The sequence below is a fragment of the Hypanus sabinus genome, chromosome 8 (assembly GCF_030144855.1).
Source record: "Hypanus sabinus isolate sHypSab1 chromosome 8, sHypSab1.hap1, whole genome shotgun sequence".
Taxonomy (NCBI): Eukaryota; Metazoa; Chordata; class Chondrichthyes; order Myliobatiformes; family Dasyatidae; genus Hypanus; species Hypanus sabinus.
The window spans coordinates 19,427,899-19,451,071 of NC_082713.1; the positions used below are offsets into that span (position 1 = coordinate 19,427,899).

The 23,173-nt window shown below is 40.8% G+C and overlaps 2 protein-coding genes across 3 annotated transcripts in view; one reads left to right on the forward strand and one right to left on the reverse strand.

Moving 5' to 3' along the window:
* The window catches only part of upf3b (UPF3B regulator of nonsense mediated mRNA decay), a 28,003-nt gene extending 11,500 nt beyond the window's left edge, over positions 1-16,503 (reverse strand). For both annotated transcript variants that reach the window (XM_059976775.1, XM_059976774.1), the window contains exons 1-4: positions 16,300-16,503; positions 13,529-13,635; positions 8,475-8,581; positions 3,913-4,038 (exon numbers count right to left, since the gene is read on the reverse strand). In XM_059976775.1, coding sequence (XP_059832758.1) covers positions 3,913-4,038; positions 8,475-8,581; positions 13,529-13,635; positions 16,300-16,410 — 451 coding nt within the window. In that variant the 5' untranslated portion in view covers positions 16,411-16,503. The remainder of the gene's footprint in view (positions 1-3,912; positions 4,039-8,474; positions 8,582-13,528; positions 13,636-16,299) is intronic.
* A 364-nt stretch (positions 16,504-16,867) lies between these two features.
* Positions 16,868-22,697, forward strand: LOC132397945 (NADH dehydrogenase [ubiquinone] 1 alpha subcomplex subunit 1-like). Its single transcript, XM_059976776.1, has 3 exons — positions 16,868-17,047; positions 22,292-22,381; positions 22,548-22,697. The coding sequence occupies exons 1-3, from the start codon at positions 16,946-16,948 to the stop codon at positions 22,566-22,568; spliced, it is 213 nt and encodes a 70-aa protein (XP_059832759.1). The 5' UTR covers positions 16,868-16,945; the 3' UTR covers positions 22,569-22,697.
* The last annotated feature ends 476 nt before the right edge of the window (positions 22,698-23,173 follow it).

The following is a 23,173-nucleotide window of genomic DNA, read 5'->3' on the forward strand; positions in this document are numbered from 1 at the left end:
AGGCAATAGATTCAATAGACTCAATAGATTCCTCTCCAACTGCTAACAACACTGGTCCAAGAGCAACTAAAGAATACTTAAGAGTGTTGTTAACAAAATACAGTGGCATGCAAAAGTTTGGGCACCCCTGGTCAAAATTTCTGTTACTGTGAATAGCTAAGCGAGTAAAAGATAACCTGATTTCTAAAAGGCATAAAGTTGATGATGACACATTTCTTTAATATTTTAAGATTACTTTTTTTATTTCCATCTTTTACAGCTTCAAAATAACAAAAAAGGAAAAAGGGCCAGAAGCAAAGGTTTGGGCACCCTGCACGATCAGTACTTAGTAACACCCCCTTTGGCAAGTATCACAGCTTGTAAACGTTCACTATAGTCAGCTAAGAGTCTTTCAATTCTTGTTTGGGGGATTTTTGCCCATTCTTCCTTGCATAAAGCTTCTAGTTCTGTGAGATTCTTGGGTCATCTTGCAAGCACTGCTCGAGGTCTATCCACAGATTTTCGATGATGTTTAGGTCGGAGGACTGTGAGGGCCTAAACAGCTTGCGCCTCTTGAGGTAGTCCATTGCAAATTTTGAGATGTGTTTAGGATTATTATCCTGTTGTAGAAGCCATCCATTCTTCATCTTCAGCTTGCTTGCTTCTTTTTTTTTTAAAGACAGACGGTGTGATGTTTGCTTTCAGAATTTGCTGGTATTTAATTGAATTCATTCTTCCCTCTACCAGTGAAACGTTTCCCATGCCACTGGCTGCAACACAAGCCCAAAGCATGATTGATCCACCCCATGCTTAACAGTTGGAGAGGTGTTCTTTTCAGGAAATTTTGCACCCTTTTTTCTCCAAAGATACCTTTGCTCATTGTAGCCAAAAAGTTCTATTTTAACTTCATCAGTCCACCATTGTAGCCAAAAAGTTCTATTTTAACTTCATCAGTCCACAAGACTTGGTTCCAAAATGCATCAGGCATTTTCCTTTGCAAACTTCTAACACTGAATTTTGTGGTGAGGACACAGGAAAGGTTTTCTTCTGATGACTTTTCCATGAAGGTCATATTTGTGCAGGTGTCACTGCTCAGTAAAACAATGCACCACCACTCCAGAGTCTGCTAAACCTGAAGGTCTTTTGCAGTCAAACAGGGGTTTTGATTTGCCTTTCTAGCAGTTTGCTCTGAAAAATTCCTTGGTCTTTCAGACCTCAACTTGACCTCCACCATTCCTGTTAACTGCCAAGTTCTTAATTACATTACGAACTGAGGAAACGGCTACCTGAAAATGCTTTGCTATCTTCTTATAGCTTTCTCCTCCTTTGTGGGCATCATTTATTTTAATTTTCAGAGTACTAAGCAGCTGCTTATAGGAGCCCATGGCTGCTGATTGTTGGGACAAGCTTTGAGGAGTCAGGGTATTTATAAAGCTTTGAAATTTGCATCACCTGGCCTTTCCTAACAATGACTGTGAACAAGTCATAGTCCTAACAAGGTAATTAAGGTCTGAGACCTTGGTAAAAGTTACCCGAGAGCTCGAGTCTCTTGGGGTGCCAAACTTTTGCATGGTGCTCCTTTCCTTTATTTCACTCTAAAATTGTACAAAATAAAAAATAATACACTAATCTTGCTTAAAATGTTGAAAAGAATGTTTCATCTTCAGCTTTATGACTTTTGGAGATCAGCTCTACTCACTTAACTATTCACAGTAACAGAAATTTTGACCAGGGTGCCCAAACTTTTGCATGCCACTCTATATAATACAAATTACTTGGCTGAAAGACAATTAAAACAAGCCACAGAAATATCTACATTATAAAACATCATTGAGCCCCAGGATGAGAACTAGCAACAATCATATTTACTTACAGTGATTCATGCTAGATCATTTGACTCAAAGTTAAACAGCAAAGATTTCATTAACCAAATTCATACCATGTAAAGCATTTCACTAAAGTATTTGAAAATCAAAACAGCAGGTGCTGGAAATAAAAAAAAAGACAAAATACTGGGAAGGCCAAGTTACATCTCTGAAGAGCAAAACATTTAACATTCCAGTTCTATACTTTTATGCCGTTGAAGCTTTAGTCATTATTTCAACAGAATAAGCAGCACCAACCCAAAATATCAATCCTGTTTTACTCTTCCATAGCCTTCTGAGTGTTTCCAGTATTTTCTACCAAAATCTGTCGTTTTTCAAACTTGAAACCAGTAAAGGACTGTTTTTTCAACATTTGTCTCTCATTTAAATCATTTCTCCCAAGATAATGGAATAAAAATGAGTACAGCACAAAAGCAGTATCATAATGGATTGAAGGCACAACTTGGAATTCTTTGTTTAACCCAAGTTCCTTGATAAAACCACATGCTCTGAGATAAATCCAAAGTCTATCTTCTAGCTAAAAATAAGGAAACACTTGCACTTCCACAGAGCCTTTCACATTCCTTTTAGAATGTGTCAAAGCACTTAGGAGACAGTTATTTTTGAATTGTAGTCACTTTGGTAATGTAAGAAATGCAACAGCCACATGTACACATCACTATCAAACTGCAGTTACAGCTTAACCTAAAACTGATTATCTCTCTGTGTCAGTGTATCTGGGTAGTCAAAATGCAATGGTTAACTACTGAACAGTTAATCGATGGTTGGCTCATGATTCATAAAACACCAGTTCAATCCCACCACAGCAGGTGTGAATTAAAAAACACCAACTAGAATTTGAATCTGTAATTGCAACAAATAATTATCTTAGTGATACTCTAGTACACCTGGCCCATCAATGTCCCTATCTGTTCAGGGCCACATGCAACTCCAGACCAACAGATATGGTTGTTATTTTATCTGTCATTGCAATAAATTTGTTCAGCCTAGAATGCACACATTTAAAAAAATGCATTGACTGAGGAACATGAAGCAGAACTAAAAGTTAACACACTAAAAAGTGCTTGCATTGAGCCACAGGATATTTTATGTCTGCCAGTGATAACATTTGAGGCATCGCCCAAAAATTTACACGCTTGTATCTGAAGTTGGTACAATTGGGATAACCAAGTTACACCTTAAAAATCTACCTGAAATTCATCAATGCACACTGTTATGCCTGCAGCCCCCTCCTTTGTGAGAATCGCAAGATCACTGTTGGGTTGGGTCAGGGGGCCCAGGAAATGAGAGAGAGACGTGCAGAATGTCTCGTTCCCCCGGCGATATAAAGCTACGGGATATGGCCATTGTCTCTGGAAGGCGAATTTGTGGATTGGAGACTGTACTACGTGGAAGCCCTCAGGCAAAGTGGGCTGGTTGAGGGAGGGATTGCATCACCCCCAACCTGATTGACATCTACGACCCTGCGAGCCAGGATAAAAGAGGGTCTGTGGGAACAGCCCCTCAGACGCACCAGAAGAAATGCTAGCAACCCCATAATAGCAGGAAGCCACGTGCGTTCAGTTCTGTTGCCTGGGACTGGTGGCTGGTACCATGGAAAACGGCTTTTAGCTAGCAATGGGGAAACCAACTCCCCCGACTCAAAGGATTGGCATCATAAAAGACCTGGTCAAGTTTAAACCGTCTCTGTCGTAAACCCAAAATGCTGCAGCTTGAACGAACTAACAGTGACTTTTATATTTCCATCGGACAATACAGTATCCCCTAGACAACGATAGAGCTATTTCTTATTGGTTATTATGATACCCGCGCTTTTAGATTTAGTATTGACGATGTATATTATCTGTATGTTTGCATTAATCTTACTTTTGTGCACCTTTATCAATAAATACTTTTAAAAATAGTACCATCAGACTTCAACGGACCTCTCTATCTTTGCTGGTAAGTGACCCAGTTACGGGGTTACGTAACAACACAAACAAAACAATCACATATAAAACAGTTCACAAGCATTTATATTATATAAATAAGATAAACAAGTCCATACCATCACTAAAATGTATATTGTCCGTACCATCTTCAACAGTTCCTGCTTTTGCATCCTTTTTCTTGCTTTTCTTTTTTGGAATTTTCTGAAATGGGGCAAATTCTACAATAGCAGGGTATTCCTGACCTATTATCAGGAAAAGAAGAGATAGAAAGCCAAGACATAGATTACAAGTAAAAAGTTTAGCTATTAAAATGAGATCAGATTAAAAATTTAATCAAATACAGGTGGCCCCCACTTTTCAAACGTTCGCTTTACGACAACTCACTGTTACGAAAGACATACATTAGTACCTGTTTTCGCTAACCAAAGAGGATTTTCCCTTTTACGAAAAAAAGACGCCCGCTTTATACATGTGCTTACCCCGAGAAAGACTACAATGACCGTGAAGCCTTATGCGGGGAGTTGCTTGCGCATGCGTGTACGTGCCAATTTTTTTCTCCAAATTGATTTTGGCTCGCTACCTTCCTGAGTTTGGTAAGTGAAACTACACCATACCTACAATATTTCTACTTTATATAGGGTATAAATTTATCATATCATTCCTGCTTTTACTATATGTTAGTGTTATTTTAGGTTTTATGTGTTATTTGCTTTGATTTGGTAGGTTTTTTTTGGGTCTGGGAACGCTCAAAAATTTTTCCCATATAAATTATTGGTAATTGCTTCTTCGCTTTACGACATTTCGGATTACAAACAGTTTCACCGGAATGCTCTACCTTCGGATTGCGGGGGAAACCTGTACAAACTTAAGGTAACTGAAACCTAACTACTCGTATGGAGGCTGGAACAATCTGTCCAAAATTAATTTTTCATTTTATCTTTAACAGTCATGACAAACATTTGAACCAAATCTGCTTAATATCAGAAGATACCTTTCAAAACAACTAAATCAACTTTGTGGCAGTCTGGATGGTTATCTTCTATTTAGAGTGAAGTTATGCTTTGTTATGTGTTCTACATTCATAACCAGAGCCAGTTCTTTAAGGTTAATATAACTGGGGTGATAATGGGCAAAAATTCCCACTACCTATTAAATGCTCCCTATGGTGTTCGTCTCAAATAGCCTCTGACAGCCAAGTCCAGCTTCTGGCCTTCACGTGTGACTTAACTACTAAGCCCAGCAAAACCACTGCTGACAGAAGTGGGGGGGGGGGGGGGGGGGGGGAGGCAGGTCACTGGTGCCTTAAAACCAGTCACTTCAGGCAAATGGGGCTTTTCAGCCGTGGTTGGCAGCTCATCTAGAAGAACAAAATCTCTGATCTCAAATGTCTGCTGCCTTGCTGCTGAACCCACTCATGGGGCAGGCTTTAAGGAATAAACTCCGACAAAAAATCCAGAGCTGGAATTCCCAGGGCAAGTCCCTCATTGAGTTCAACGCTGACTGGTAACTCCTGTGATGCAGCTGGTGACAAACTGTATTGGTCTCTGCTGTTCCTTTAGATTCAGCAGCTGTGTAGAGAGGGGGAGTCTGCAACACGGGCAACAGCTGCTCTCATTATTGTACTGCCCTGGCTTGCGTATCAAGTAGGCAGCTAGGTCGTAATATCCATGGTCAACCCTGACCAAAGGAGGGTCTCAACACTCATAGCCAGAGGTACGTAGAAAAATAGAAAAGAAACAATGTAATTTTATTTGATATTCCTCATACTCATTTGCTAATGGAACACCCAAAGTACCAAACCTTTCATGGAAAGGCATCTTCCCTTCGCAGGTGGTACTGCAAAAAGAAACCTTCTTAGGCCAAATAATGCTACATATGATCATATTCCAGAAGTGGACAGGTTAAAAAAAAACAGTATTTATTAAACAACACTATAATCTAAAAAAAGAAATTACCATTCACACAGAGGATTCCAGTTAATTGGGCCATCAGTTAATCAAGGCAGCCACTTATTTGGGACAACTCTCAAAGAACGAAAACAAGTCCAGAAAATAGCAGGACTCCCTGCCTTTATTCAGAACAGTATGCTGCTTGATTAGAGTAGGCAACCATAACCTAGCTTCAGCCTTCTGCACACCATGTGGCTGTTAGATACTACACCATCTTTAGGGCGAACAGTGTTTAAATAGCATCACTTGACATATGTGAAAATGTGATTTTTGTTACTGATAGCTGGCGAGCAATAAATTGTAAGCTAACTCAACTATTTTGCACCTTGCGGTTTCAAATATTCAGGCTTGGAGATGACAGAGTCAGGAGGGAAAAGGAAATAATCTCACCACTTCAGCAAGTTAGAATTTGGAGGTATTGACAATCATCTTAAATGTTACAATTAAAACAAAGATTTGGAGGATGCAATTGTCAAAAGCACCATTTGAAGGCAATCCACTCTCTGCACTAGGTCACACACACAAAATACTGGAGAAACTCAGCAAGTCAGGCAGCATCTATGGAAATGAATAAACAGTCAATGTTACAGGCTGACACCCTTCTTCAGGACTCGGAAGGAAGAAGACAGCAGAATGAAAAGGTGTGGGCTGGAGGTAAGATGGAGGAGGATAGCTGGAAGATGAAGCCAGATGGGTGGGAAAGATCAAGGGGTGGAGGAGGAATCTGACAGGAGAGGAGAGTGGATCACAGGAGAAAGGTAGAGGGAGAGAGGAGGGGACCCAGGGGAAAGTGATAGGCAGGTTAGAAGAGGTAAAAGGTTGGGGGGGGGGGAATTTTTAAATATTCATGCCATCAAGTTGGAGACTACCCAGACAGAATACAAAGTGTCGCTTTTCCACCTGTGACAGTGGCCTCATCTTGGCACAAGAGGTGACCATGGACCTACATGTAGGAACCGGAATCAGAATTAAAACATTTGACTACCAGGAAGTTCGCTTATGACGGATGGAGCAGAGGTGCTCGACGAAACAGTCCTTCAATTCACAATGAGTCTCACCAATGTAGAGGAGGCTGCACTGACACAATAGACAAACCCAACAGATTCACCTTGAGCAACTGTTTGGGGTTCTGAATGGAGGTGAGGGTAGTGGTGTATGGCTAAGTATAGCACTTCGGCTGCTTGCAGGGTTAAGTGCCAGAGGAGAGATTAGTGGGGAGGGATGAACGGACAAGGGAATCCTGGAGGAAGCAATCCCTGTAGAATGCTGCAGGGGTGGTGGGTGGAAGGTAAAGATATGTTCAGTGATCGGATCCCTTCGGAAATAGTGAAAGATAGGGAGGATGATGTGTTGGATGCAGAGGCTGATGGGGTGGTGGATAAGAACAAGAGGTACTCTATCACTATTAAGGCGGTGGGAAGATGGGGTGAGCACGGACGTTTGGGAAATGGAGGAGAAACAGGTGAGGGCAGCATCTATGGTGGAGGGACATTCTTTAAATGTGGAGGACATTTCTGATGTCCTAGAATAGAAAGCCTCACCCTGGGAATAGATGCAATGGAGTAAGAAACTGAGAAAAGGGAAAAGGGAAGAGGTATAATCCAGATAACCATGGGAATCGGTAGGTTTATTACAGATGTCAGTTGACAGCTTCTCTCCAGAGATGCAGTAAATGGAGGGAGGTGTCAGAGATGGACCAAGTGAATTTAAAGGCAGGGTGGAAATTAGAGGCAAAGTTGATAACATTGACTAGCTCAGCATGGATGCATGAAGCAGTACCAATGAAGTGGAGGAAAAGTTGGAGAAGGCTTCAAACATGGACTGTTTTACGTAGCCAACAAAGAGGCAAGCATAGCATGGCCCATGCAGGTGCAGCCCATGACTACCACTCGAGTTTGGAGAAAGTGGGAGGAGCTAAAGGAAAAAAGTAGTTGAGGGTGAGGACCAGTTCTGCCAGATTGAGCAGGATGGTGGTGAAGGAGAATAGGTTCATTCTTTTGTCAAGAAAGGAGTGGAGAGCTTTGAAGCCTTTTTGATGGCACATAAAAGTGTATAGGGACTGAGTATCTATGGTGAAGATGAGGTGGTCAAGTCCAGGGAACTGAAAGTTACTGAGGAGCTCAAGAGCATGAGAAATACAGCAGATATAGGTGGCAAGGGACTGAACCAAGGGGACAAAATGGAATCAAGGTATGAGGACTCAATTTCAGTGGGGCAGGAGCAGGCTGAGACAATAGGCCTACTCAGACAGTCTGGTTTGTGGATCTTGGGAGGTGGGAGAAGCGAGCTGTGTAAGTGTAGGATAAGGGAACTATGAGTTTGGTGGCACAGGATGGGAGAACTAAGTTTAGTGGGGGTCTGTGTTGATTTTGTTCATTTACATTCAAAAGAACACATCAGCATACACTGAATGAATTCCTCCATTGATAAGTAACTAATAATTTTATAGAAATGTAGTAGTTTTGGTAGTGTTCTAATTTATTTTATTTTTTTATTTAAATACATAATTGTTATTCAAACAGTAGCTTGTCTTTTTTATACCCTTTTAACTATTCCCATAAAACAGTTAACTGGGACAGCTGCTTAACTGGGCCAAAATGTACTGGCCCTGATGTGTTCCAATTAACTGGAACCCACGGTACTTTTGAGGATACAAAGGAGGTGGTTTAACAGATGCAAATTGTGCAAACCAATTGAAGTGTTGTTAATAATAGTTAAAAGTACCATACCTTTGCTGTCAATAAAAACATAACCATCAAATTGATCCCTGAAGAGCACAATATCTTCTTGGTTTTTGAAGTTTATGTATGCTCTAGAAAATATGTGGGGAAACAAACTGTAGAGAGAAAGAGATTTTGTGTAAGAAACAGCTTGAAAAGGGTACTTTTTAGCTCAATTGCTTATTGAAATGACTGGACAGCACTTATGACCTAGCATTTCATTTAATATCAAAGATTTGGATTAACTGTAATATACCCAACCTTGCTGATAATATAAAGTTACATGACTGTGGGTTCTGAGGAAGATGAACAGAAACTTTGTGGGATTAGAGACAGTTTAACTGAAAGACCTGATGAATTATAATGTGGAAAATCACAAAGTCATCCACTCTACCAGAAGGAAAAAAAATTAGGTGCAATATTATTTTTAAAGTTGCAACAGATTGAAAAGTATCAATATTTAGAAGTAACTTCTTGTACACAAGTCACTGAACGTGAAGGTAAAATGGTATGGAAAGGAGGATGAAAAGTGACTTGATAAGAGACAGAGTGGTGAACCAGAGACATTTTCACAGGGCAGAAAGGGCATAATTTTAAGGTGTTTGGATGAAAGCATGTGGGAGGATGTCAGAGACAGTGGTTTTTCCTTTCTTAAAAACAGAGTAGTCGGTGTGTGGAATGTACAACTAGCACTGCTGGGAGGGGTAGATACATTTAGAACACTTAAGAGACTCTTAGATAGGCATGAATGAAAGAAAAATGGAGGGTTAGGAGGGAAGGGAGGTTAAATTGACCTTGTAGTAAGTTGGTACAACATTGTGGGCCAAAAGGCCTGCACTGTGCTGTAATGTTATATATTCTTTATGCTGGCCTTTATTGTAAGAGGATTTGAGTATAGAGTAGATAAATACTACTCTCATTAATACAGGTGATTATTTGGTAAGACCAAATCTCCAAATATTGGTCAGAGTATTGTTCTCTATGCACTGTCTACATTTCTCACCACCTTGGTAAAGTAGACAATATGACTAAAGATCCCAGGCACCCTGGACACCCTTTCTTTCTCCCTCCTACTAAATGGCTCCCTAGTACATCTGCATCTTTTTACCTGTACTACACTTTACTTTTCTCTTTTATTGCTTTTCCCTCATGCTATGTCAACACATTGTAATCAATTGATCCATATGGACAGCATGCAAAATGGATTTTCACTGTACCCTGTGACAGTAATAAACCAATTTACCAATAGCTCTGGTTCCCCTACCAACTATACATCAATGATAGAAGGTGTGCAGTGCAAGTTCACCAGTGATATCCAAGGAGAAGAAATGAAGTACAAAGAGTTTAAGCAGACTACATCTGTATTTTTAAAGTTCAAAAGTGAGAGAGGTGATCTCATTGAAAAGGTAAAAAATTCTAATTGGGCTCAAAAGGCTAGATGCTTCCCACATCAGGGAGATCTAGAACCCAGGGTCAGATCCTCAATACAAAAGAAAGGTGATACAGGATTGATGAGAGGAAACATTTTTAGTCATAATGTCGCAAATTGTGAAAATTGTTACCAAGATTGTAGAGTTATATAGCATGAAAAAAGACCCTTGGGAACAACTTGATGACCAAGTTGCCCACCTGAGCTAGTCCCATATTCCCCAAACATTTCTATCCATCTACCTGTGGAAATTATACCCACCTCTACCATTTTCTCTGGCAGCTCATACCATATACCATCCATCCTCAAAGGCAGGGGTTCCCAACCTTTTTCATGCCATAGACCCCCATCATTAACCGAAAGGTCCATGGACCCCAGGTTGTGAAATCCTGCTCTATGGGAGATTTGCCCCTCGGGTCCTCTCCAAATCTTTCACCTCTCACCTTAAACCTATGCCCTCTAGTTTTACACTCTTCTATACTGGACAATGTGGCCGTTTACCTTATTTAGGCCTGTCATGATTTTATCTGTCTCTACAAGATAGTCCCTTAGCCTTGTGTGTTCCAGAGAAAACAGCCTCCCCTTATCTGTCTCTCCTTGTAACTTAAGCAATTCAGTCTCAACAATGGTGAAGGAATATTGAATTTAAGGATCTCAGAGCCGACTTTCCACAATACTGTTGTATCGCCACATTTGTTGTTCTTCCTGATCAAGGTCGAGAAACTGATTGGTTCAGCAGAGGTAACTAGCCAAATACCATGTCCAAGACAAAACAGAGTTTTGGATGTCCAAGGTAAATCAGAGGACATGGAGACAGTACAGGAAAATGATACACAAAGTTATTGAAAGACAGGGCAAACACACAAAAAGGACCAAGCAGCCTATACTTACTTCTGCTTCTCAAGTCATTATATAAAGATTCAGTGCTTTTGATTTCAACATTCTGCACAAGAAAATCTTCCTCATCACCACCAGTCATATTTTATACATCCACTAATCATAAATTCAACTGCAACTTAGAAACAAAATGCTGAGACTTATTCAGACAAGTTTCCGTCTTAAAAAAATATAATTTGCTGGAATTTCCCCATGAGGTCAACAAACAACTCATAATACACTGCATGAAAGAGTGCATTTGGCTAAACCATTCATGGAAATAATCAAAATTGCCTCAATGGCTGTTCATAAATCAAGCTGATTATTGTCACAAAGTTCTGCATTTCTATTCAAAGCACTATCACAATTGAGAAGTGTTACAATGAGACAGCCACAAAAAAAAAAGCCATTCTCAGTCAGTAATAGATAAATTATCAGCAAGATCTTCACTGTCCAGAGATCTTCACTGAAGATTGTCACTGGGGTCAGTCTGTCAAGAATGCAGTCCAGTTGGCCCTCCTTATCCGCGGGTTCCGCGTGAGCGGATTCAAACAAATGCGGATCAGGAAAACCCGTAAGTTCTCTCTCCAGCACATTGTTTGAGCAAGTACGGACTTTCTTTTCTTGTCATTATTCCCTAAACAATACAGTATAACAACTATTTTCAAGGCATTTACATTGTATTAGGTACTATAAGTAACCTAGAGATAACTTAAAGTATATGGGAGGATGTGAATAGGTTACCACAGATCGGGAATTGGAAAAAAAACCGTAAGTTCTCTAACAGGTATATCCGGTATTATTTAGCGTCAATTAGTCAAACGTTTGTCTTAGTATTCAGTATATATTTTACCTTTCTATGCATACAAAACACTTAAGAAATAAGAAATGTATGTATTTCAATAATTAAACCACTGCGTTGCTTTGTAATAATTGGAGCTTTCATCTGGGCAGGGCTTTCACGTGCTCCATTATTCTCACTTTAAAATTATTCTGATCATTGACCAACTGCAGCCTAACGCTTTTCCAGTGACCAATGGCGTTTCACCTCTTTCTGATCGCTTTATTATTTCCACTTTATTACTTTGTGATCGTTTTCCGGAACAGAAACACTGCAGGCAGTGGGTCCCGAGCTTTGCCGGGTCCTAAAGTCCACCAACTTGAGCAGCTGCATTTTTTGGTATCCGCAAGGGGGCCCGGAACCAGTCCCCCGTGAATAAGGAGGGCCAACTGTAATCTAGAACATTTCATTCTATACTTAAAACAATTTGTTTTCAATTATGCTGTTAATTATACCAGTGGGATCCCAAAATTGCTCTGCAGTCTGACAGATTTACATCTAACTGATGTATAATTAAAATGAGTCACCATAAATATAGCACCACTTGACCAATATCACAAGTAGTCATGAGGGAATAAACATAGGTGCTGAAAATCTAAAATAAAAAAAGAAAATGCTTGAGAAACTTAGCATGTTGGGATACTTAACAACTGCCTTGCTGGTTACAAAAATACTGCAGAGTTGTGGACACAGCTCAGCACATCACAGAAGCCTGCCTCCCCTCTATGGACTGTCTACACTTCACCGTCTCAGTAAAACAACGAGCATAATCAAAGACACACCCTACCCAGATACTTTTTCTCTCCTCCTTCCCAATAAGCAGAAATGAACTGAAAAGTATGGTAGTACCAGTCTCTGAGAATAAAGGATTAACATACAAGGAGCGTTTCATGGCTTTGGCCTGTACTCACTGGAGTTTGAAAACTGAGGGGGCATCTCATTGACAGGCCTAGACAGAGTAGGTGTGGAGAGGATACCTCCTATAATGGGGGGGGGGGGGGGTAAGGAATAGAGTCCATGACTAGAGGTCAGCCTCAGAATAGAGGGACATTCATTTAGAACAGAGCCGAGGAGGAATTCTTTAGTATAGAGTGGCGAATATGTGGAATTCAGTACCACAGATGGCACCTGAGACCAAGTCACTGGGTATATTTAAAGCAGAGGTTCATAGGTTCTCCAGTAGTCAGGGCATCAAAGGTTATGGGGAGAAAGCAAGGGGGGGTGTTGGGAGAGATAATAAATCAGCCACGATGGAATGGCACAGCAGACTTGATGTGCTGAATGGCCTAATTTTGCTCTACGTCTATGTTTAAGGACAGCTTACGTCCTGCTGTCATAAGCCTATTGAACAGTTTCCTAGATCAATAAGATGTATTCTTGACCTTAGTTTACTTTGCACCTTATTGTTCGTCTTGCACTGCACTTTCTCTGTAGCTGTTAACACTTTATTCTGCATTGTTATCATTTTATCTTGTACTACCGTTGTAGTGAATTGATCTCCAAGAACAGTATGTGAACCAATATATCTACAGAAAGGGAAACAGAGTTAATAGGTCAGGTGTACATGTCAAGATTCAGGAATTTAATGTCATTTCCAGTATACAAGTGTAAAGAGAAACAATATTTTTAAAACTCTGGATGTGAGGTAACTCAAAAAAAAACATAAGATAAAAACACAATATCAAATACATAGGATAAATTATATACATAGATTGACTGTATGTCCACAAAGTGATGTTAGGCACATGAAAACCTATACATAAAGTGACTGACAGCATTTCTAGCACTTATTACCACAGCACATCAAATCTATGTAACTACAAGATTTTGAGAACCAAGCTCTAACTTTTAACGTGATAAGGAAAGGTTGGTCTATTTCAAAAACACTTAACACAATTCTGTTATATTATCATTCACCTCGAGTTGGTAGAAAAAAACTCGAAGTAATCATGTTCAGGTAACGGGGCAAGCTGCTCCTCTAATTGTTCTTTCGTCAAACTAGGAGGTAGACGGCGAATCACCACCTAATTGGAAAGGAGAATTATAATCAATTACATGCCTACAACACAGTTTGTTACTGCAACTTATGAAATACCTTTCAATTCTGGAACAGCTCACTCAAATCAGATATCCACCATTCCTTTCAATTCTTTCAGTGGCCTAAACATGGATGCCCAACAGCGTAGCAGTTGGTACGACACTGTCACAGCTTGGTGTGTCAAGAGTTTACAGTTCAATTCCAGAGTCTACTGTAAGAAAGTTTGTACATCCTTACCATATGTGTGTTTCCTCCCACAGTCTAAAGACGTACTAGTTAGTAGGCTAATCAGTCATTGTAAATTGCCCTGTGATTGGACTCGGGTTAAGTCAGTGGGTCGCCGGCATGCAGCTTGGTGGGCTGGAAGGGCCTGTTAAGGTGCATCTCTGAAAACAAAATAAACAAACAAACCAAGGATCCCCACAGTCCATATTACAACAGATGATCTGAAGCCCCTGCTCCCATTGAGGATAATCAGTAGATCATAGGCTATTTGTGGTAACACAATTACTAAAGTTACTCTTTGGTAGTATAAAAAAGTTAACCAAGTTACCATCATGCTCAGTTAAACACAGCAAAGTCTCTCCTAAAATGCTTTTTTAGTTAAAACAGCAAATATTTACAACATTGTGACAGTAGTATAGAGCAAATCTAAAGTAGCTGGAGATTCAGCAACACACACATATGCTGGAGGAACTCAGCAGGCCAGGCAGCATGTAGGGAAAAGAGTAAACAGTCACCATTTTCAGCCAAAACCCTTTGCCAGCCTGCTGGAGGTTTTTGGCCTGAAATCTCAACTGTATTTTTTTTCCTATAGATGCTGCCTGACATGCTGAGTTCCTCCAGCATTTTCATATGTGTTATTCAGATTTCCAGCATCTGCAGATTTTCTCATTTGTGGAAGTATACATTAATTCAGTTTTAGGATGCTTTTTGCAGGCAAATATCAGTTACAAGCTCAAAACAATCTTTAGAATTAAATGCTTATAATAATGAGGAAACTTGTTCATTCGTTACGTGCCCCATTGTATGACATGGGCAACCGTTATCTTTCTGTGATCGTGATTGTTCTTGGCAAATTTTTCTGCCTTCTTCTGGGCAGTGTCTTTATAGAACAGGTGACCCCAGCCCAGATTGGTGTCAACGATCACATAAACAAGAATGAGACATGCACCAGCTGCTCATGTGCCCATCCACCTCCTGCTCCCACGGCTTCACATGACCCTGATCAAAGGGCTAAGAAGGTGCTGCAGCTTGCAAAAGGGTGGCCTGTGTGTGTGAGTGGAGGGAAGGAGCAGCTTATACGTCCTTCAGTAGAGATGTATCCCCACTCTGCCACCTATAATCAGGAAATTCAGGCCTCTAAAAAGAAATTATACAATAACAGCTCCACAGCTTTCATCTTAACAACATGGGCTTAATTTACAAAGCTCAACATACGATTAAAATATTGAGAGATAAATACAGAGGAGCAACACAGGGCATTTCCATTATAATATGTAGGATAAATGGCTGCCATACCATGGTACAATGCAGTGTTACTGTGGGCAATAAACGGCTGTGGATGCCCAGGGATCGGTACTTGACCCCAGATTTTCACAATATATGTCAATGATTTTTGTTTAAAAATGACACAAAGGTGGGATATAGGCAGAGGAAGCAACTTTGGTGGGATATAGGCAGCGAGAACAACTTTGGCAGGCAGGCAAATGCATGTTGTAAGCCTGTCAAAACAAGGATATCTATTCTCCTTCTAAAAAGATGGGAGTATTAATAGTTTGGGAAGAGAGAAAGTGTAATGAGAGCAGGGTATCCATTCATATGCAGCGAACAGTTAGGAAGGCAAATAGATAATAAACTTCACTGTAAGATTGGGAGTGGGGAGGGGGAAGAAAGAGGGCTGCTTTGACCTCTGGAGTCTCTTTATCCTAGAAAGGAACAAAGATTTACTACATTGATCCCTCCAATGCAAAAATGACATTTAGCCAATTGGCTAAATTAAGCGTACATTCACTCTAGCATAGAATATAAATCTCTATAAACCTATAAAGCTCTAATTGGAGTAGATACAGGGAGAGTGCTCCTAATGCCAGGAGAGTCGACCTCAGGATACCTCAAAATACAGAGTATGCCAACAAAACCAGGATCAGAATTGTCTTCATCCAGAGGTTGGCAAATCTAGAATTCAGTACCACTGAAAGCAGTGGAGTACGAGTCCTTAGATGTGATCTAGATGGAGATAAATAAATCTCTCAAACATATGCAAAAATAAATAAAACAGGCAGAACGCAGAATACTGAAGTAGATGATTAAGCATCATTATTGTGCTGTATACGAAGGCCTAAAAAACTGAAGAGCCTTCTCCTACCCCTATTTTCAGCTTTCTAAACATTCAGCCGCAGCACGGATTGTGTGCGTAGAGACGGTGGCTGTGAAAGGGGTGTGTGTTTAAACACCCATTCACAACAGACAAGAGTGTGCCTGCGATCAAACACCTAACCAGACCACACATAACAGCACGGTGTGAAAAGGTACCCAGTCAGATCACGGGCAGCGCGCTGCGACTGTGTGTCAGCAGACACCGAGCCACTGAGAGGACTTTGCAGCCTAATCCCAACTATGTCCCATTGAGGCCCACTGTTGCACAAACCTTAGTCAGCGCCTCTTTCTTTTCCTTTTTCTCAACTCTCTCCACACGCTCTTCATATTTAACCTCCGTTTTCTTGTCCCTCGGCTTGGTATTCTCCTTATCCTCTTTCATCACGATGAACGCCACCTCACGCAGGCCTCGGCCCCGAATTCAACTTCACTCCACTAGGGCTCCGGCTGGCCGTCACGTCACTCACCGCAACCTCCTTTTCTGATTGGCGGGTGTGAGGTTGGGAGGCGGGAACTATCTCGGCAAATTGCCGCGAGATTTGAACTGGGGCGTCGATGGGCTGCCCCGCTGATTATTGAAACGGTTTGTGTTTACCATGCGCACGTTAGAAGTGAGGGAACAAGCACCAAATTGTAAGGGAACACGCTCACGGCAAACGTCAGTTTGGATTAAATAGTCTCATCAAAAGTAGGTCGCGAGGTCTCATCATTGCGCATGCTCATTATTTTTTTGCGGCGAGGCGATGTCCTTGGTACGCATGCGCAATACTCCTGAAAAAAAGGGATCAAATTCTGCGCATGTGCGTCCGGTTTTCCCTCGACGCGCATGTGCTAATGGTTTAGTCTTCTGCGCGTGCTCAGTGTGCGCGGAAGGTCGGAGGTACGGTACTGGAGGTCGGTTGTTGCTGTCGGCAGGGATGTGGTACGAAATCCTCCCTGGCCTCGGCCTCATGGCTGCTTGCATGACTATTCCTGGGCTTTCCACTATCTATATTCACAGGTTCACCAACGGTGGCAAGGTAAGCGTGGCCGTCTGCAAGGTGATGTGAACGCATTAAGGATAAAGATAACGCAGTACCGCGGGGCACCCTCTAGCTTTTTGACCTATAGTCACTGTTCCGGCATTTATAACTCCTCTAATTTTTTTAATATTAATTGCCTAATTGTGAAAAGACTTGGAGGGTCACTGTATATGGTGATTTGGGTAGTGGGTCCCAGGGTTTCGAAGTTCAAAGTATATTTATTATCGAAGTACATATATGTCACCATATATAGCCATGCGATTCGTTTTCTTGTGGGCATACTTAGAAAACATAATAGAATAAATGAAAACCGCTCTTAACATGACGGGCAAACAATGTGCAAAAGACAACATGATGTGCAACCGCCGAAGAAATGGTGAACAAATACTAAATACTGAGAATCTGAGATGAAGGGTCTTTGAAAGTGAGTCCATAGGTTGTGGGAACAGTTCAGTGGTAGGGTGACTGGAATTGAATGAAGTTAACCCCACTGGTTTAAGAGCCTAGTAGCTGAGGGACAATAACTGTTCTTGATCCTGGTGGTGTAGGTCCTGAGGCCCCTGTACCTTATTCCTGATGGCAGCAGTGAGAAGAGAGCATGAACTAGTGGTGGGGACCTTGAATATGGGTGCTGCTTTCCTCTGACAGCACTCCATGTAGCTGTGCTCAGCGGTGGGGAGGCCTTTACCCTTGATGGATTGGGCTCCACTTTTTGGAGAAATTTCATTCAAGGGCATTGGAGTTTCCATACTAGGCTGTGATGCCACCACTTAATAGAGCTCTCCAGCTCACATCTATAGAAGTTTGTAGCAACACACTGGAGGAACTCAACAGGCCAGGCAGCATCTATGGAAAAGAGTAAACAGTTGATGTTTCGGGCTGAGACCCTTCATATATATAGATGTTTGTCAAAGGTTTACATATCATGCTAAATCTTTGCAGACTTCTAAGGAAGTAGAGATGCTGCTGTGCTTTCTTCATAATTGCACTTGTGTACTGGGCACAGGACAGGTCCTCTGAAATGATAACACTGACTAATTTAAAATGGCTGACTCAATGTCAATAAGACCAAAAAACTGGTTGTAGAGTTCAGGCAAGGAAAGCCAAAGGTCCATGAGCAAGTAATCATTGGAGGATCAGAGGTGGAGAGGGTCAGCAACTTCAAATTCCTGGGTGTCACTGTCTCAGAGGACCTGTCATATAAATATAATTGCGAAGAAAGCACAACAGTGCCTCTACTTACTTGGGAATCTGTGGAGATTTGGCATGTTATCAAAAACCCTGGTTTGAAAAAAAAACCCTAGATGTGTGATGGAAAGTGTGTTGACTGGCTGCATTACAGCCTGGTATGGGAACGCCGATGCCTTTGAGCAGAAAATCCTGCAAAGGGCAGTGGATTCAGCCCAGTACATTGCAGGTAAAACCCTCCCAACCATTAAACGAGACTACACGAAACGTTGCCATAGGAAAGCAGCATCTATTAGCAAAGATCCTCACCACCCAGGCCATGCTCTTTTCTCCTGCTGCTAAAGTAGAAGGTACAGGTGCCTCAGGACTCACATCACCAGGTTCAAGAACTGTTGCTACCCCTCAGCCATCAGGCACTTGAACAAAAGACTTCTTATCAGCTGGATTTTCAATCTCTCTCCTGTATGCTGATTTACCACCACCTTCGATTCAGCCTATGACAGTGGTATTGTCAGCAAACTTAAATCGCAGAGTTTGGACACAATAACAAGTAATAATGTTGGGAACTGGGAGTGGAATCTGCAGGTGATGGTTTCCAAAAGTAACTGCTGCCCTTGAACTTCGTGGGTGGAGTGGTCATTGGGTTAGTCTGCAATGCATTTTGCTGATGGTGTACACTGCAGCTACTGTGTGTTGTGGTAGATGGTGTTTTTGAATGATTGATGTGGTCCAATCAAATAGCGATAGTGTAGATGATCCTGAGTTTTTTGAAAGTTGTTGGTGCTACACTAGCTCCCTTAGTTTGCTAGAGGCCATCCTTTGTTTTCAGAGCTACTCTTTTTCACAGACCCATTAGCATCCTTCTGATTCTATTCACTGCTTTTCTCCCCCTCTCTTCCCCCCCCCCCCTTACCACCATCAATATTAGGAGTAACTTAGAATCCTGTTGTAGTATTCCTGGTCGATTTGTTATGCTGTCTGGAGGATGCTAGTGTTGTATCTGTACTGGAATATCTTATTGGGAGCGCTAGTTCTGGAGCTTGTGTCCTCGGTACTTTTTGCCTGTTATGCTGCTGGCGGTTAGGGCAGCAGTGAAAGTCCTCCATCTCTGGTTGTGCTCAGGATTTCCTTCGTCATGTTCAAGCGAACCACAACCTTGTCGTGATTCAGAGGCTTGCATGCCTCAAAGACCCGGTGAGCTACGTTGGCTGGAGTCAGGGCCTTATGCTTAGGCTCGTGGCCAGGTCTCCCATGCCAAGCAGATCAGAGGGTAGAGGGCAGACTGTGGACCACCGGTCCTCCAGGCTCAGAGATTTAAACAACTCTGACTGGTCAAACAAAACTGTTACGGAAACAGCAATGAAGAGTCCTCAGTGCAACAGCTGGGATATTATCTGACTCTATAATACTCCCTGTTGATGGATTAAAGTTGTTGGTTGCACATTTCTTTGATGTAGATGTCCTAAAGAGGACAAGGAAAAGACAGTGAAGAATGAACAACATCTCAGATGGCTTATTTTGTTAAAGCATGTCATTACTGACATGAAGGTACAAAAATATTCGAAGTTGTACCATTAAAGCAAAGAGAAATTAATAAAATAGAATAAAACAATCATAAAATGACTTGAATTTGGAAAGGGCCAGGTTAAACCAATCTAATCAGACCATGTGTATTTCATGCCTTGTATTTGGAGGGTAGTCAGGATAAAACTGTCAAGTGGGCAATGGAGTGACAGGAGGTCACAAAGCATACTGATGGATGCAGGGAATGTATTTTCTCTGGCTATCCATTTATCCCATATTACTTTTCTGAAAGAGTCATCAGCTGGGCTCAATCCCCTGCCTTGAAGTTGACATTAGTTTTCCTTTCTTAAATATGACAAGATATTTTATTCATCCTTTGCATTTAAACATTCAAAACATCTGTTATAATTTTAATGAGCGATCTTAAAAAATCTCCCTTCTCATTTTCAAGTTGCCAGCTTAACTTTGTTTTCCTTGATAAACTATTTCAAAATTCACTATCAAGGTTCTTTACCTCCTGTCTGGAGAGATTGGTCAAGATGGAAATGTTGTATATACAGAATCTAAAGAGAATTACATAAAATATTCAAGGAAAATGATTGTACAAAGTAATTTATTTATTTAACAGATGCTGATGTATAACTCAACTTTCAGCAGAATATACGTAAAGTTTACTTTGAATTTTGAGCTTTAATTATTTTCTGCTGACAAAGCTGAGTTCTTTTACATCAGCATCTGCTACACAAACAGTTGAACTAGAATGACATTGCAGCTTAGTTTACATTAGTTTCATACATAATAGACTTCTTCCTTCTCTGTGGAATGATTTAAATTTTTAAAGATTAGCTTTATTTGTCATATGTACATAAGACTTAGGAGCAGAACTAGGCCATTTGGCCCATCACATCTCTGCCATTCAATCATGGCTGATCCTTTTTCCCGTCCTCTGCCCCACTCTCTAGCCTTCTCCCCATAACCTTTGATGCTGCCTTTGGTAATAAATTCCACAAATTTATCACACATAGGGACATAGAAGCACAGCAAAATGCATCATTGCATCAAAGTGTAAAACAGTCGGAGGGTTGTGCTGAAGCTGCCTGCAAGTGTTGCTGCGCTTGTCCCACAGCACACTAACCCTAACCAAGCATCTTTTGGAATGTGGGAGGAAAACCACGCTATCAGGGAAGGTCCTGTTCCAGCAGACAGGTGAGAACTGAACCAGTGGTAACAGGCACTGTAAAGTGCAGTGCCTATGCTAAAAGGTTTTGAGCATAATCTTTCCTTAAATTAACTGGGATTGAGAATGTCCTACTTGGCTACTCCTGGATTGAATCCTTACAGTGATTAGTATGTGAAGTGCAATCTCTATCTTAAAAAATAAAATTTGAGATTTAAGTCACATGACCCCTTAAGCTTTATATTCAGAGTTGCCATGGTTGACTTCTCCAATTCTCCTTCATGCACTTTCATGCTTGATCCCCAATAATTTGAAAAACTACAGGTCTTCATTTTGATTATACACAGTGCTCTTCAATGGGGAAATTACTTCTTGTTGATGTTCTAATTGACTGGTCCCTTATTGGATCCCCGTCCTTTCCATTTAACTCTTCACCTTCCCCCCCACTCCCCCAGCAAAGTTCCTTCATTTCACTTGCCTTACATAATTGTGTTCAATGAATTCAGGATTGTTTAATGTCATTTCCCATGCACTAGTGTAAGGGAGAATAAGATGATTGCTACTCTGGATCCCATACAGCACAAAATAAACACAAAAGGTAAAGAACATAACAATAATACAAACACAATAAATATAAATATAATAAGATGACCAACAGGAAATAATAAAGTAGTGGTGGAGTTAGTGGGTGGAGGTGTTAATCAACCTTATTGCTTGAGGAAAGTTACTGTTTTAGAGTCTGGTAGTCCTGGCGTGGATGCTATGTAGCCTCCTTCCTGATGGAAATGGGACAAACAGTCCATTAGCAGGGTGGGTGGGATCCTTCATGATATTACTGGCCCTTTTCCTGCATCTTTCTGCTTTTATGTCCTTAAAGGCAGGTAGCTGGTGCCGATGATGTGTTCGGCAGTTTAGGCTACCCATTGTGGAGTCTTGCTGTCGACCGCGGTGATGTAGCTTGTCGGGATGTTCTCTGATGCACACCTGTAGAATGACGAGAGTATGGATGTGTAAAGTCTAGCTCTCTTCAGCCTCCTCAGAAAGTAGAGGCGTTGGTGACCTGTGTAGGGTGTGTTCTGGGACCTTGAGAGGTTGTGTTTGAGGTCCACTCCCAGGAGTTTGAACATGCTTGCAGTTTCCACTGATGTGCAGTGTTCTGACCTAATTGGGGAGTAAGTGATTTTTTTTTGCAATCTCAGTGAAAGAATATGCTGAGAAAGTTCAAGTCCTGATAACTAAGAAGTTGCTAGTTATCTTAAAATCAAATTGCAACATAGCATACAATGACAGTTAATGACCTTTTAATCAAAATCAAATTCTATTAACATTTCAATGATCTTTTTTATGCTCAGGAAAAAAGAACTGCCCGGTTACCATTTCAATGGATTCTGTTAGAAAGGGACAGAAGAGTGTCTGGTGACAGAATCTATTTCAAATCAAAGGTAAATTCTTGGGGAATATGAATGCTAAAATGCATTGACCTCAAATTGAATCCACCATGAAAGTTATAAAAGTGGCAAATTATATGTATGCAAGATCTAAATAATATATTACTTTGATTGTGTTAATGTAAAATAAATGTCCTAATTAATTCTTCTGTTTTAACAGGGATTAGAAAACATTGACTGATGGGGGTCTTCGTCTTGACCACCATAGTTGTGAATCTGGAGGAGAAGCATTATTGAAGTGTTAACTTTAATCTTTGTTTCATAATGTAAACTAAATATTTTACCATAAAATGGAAGGTATAAACATGAACTGGATATGTAGTTTGTGTTTTCTATTGCAGATAAGTTTAGGAAGTGTTGAAAGTGTGGAGGTGGAAATGAGTGAGTTAAAACATTGAAAAAGTTGCTATGGGGTATTGATATGTTTATTTTAAACATTTTTCCATTTTTGTCAGTTTGAATTCACTTTTCAAAGTACATTTGTTATCAGTGTGCCATGTACAGACATGAAATTCATCTTCTTGCAGGCAGCCAAAAACAAAGAAACACACTAAAGTCCGCAGAGAATTCCATATAACAAAGATCATCAAACAACCAACGTGCAAGAAAAAAAACAAGTTGTACAAACTATATTTTTTTAAAAAAGTAAACAAGTAATACCCAGACATGAACCGCAGAGTCCCCAAAAGTGAATCCATAAGCACAGAGCCAGTTCACTGCTTCAGCCAGTCCAGGAGTCAACTCACTGCTGGCCACAGCTGCAGTCAGTTCAGCACTGAGGCAAGT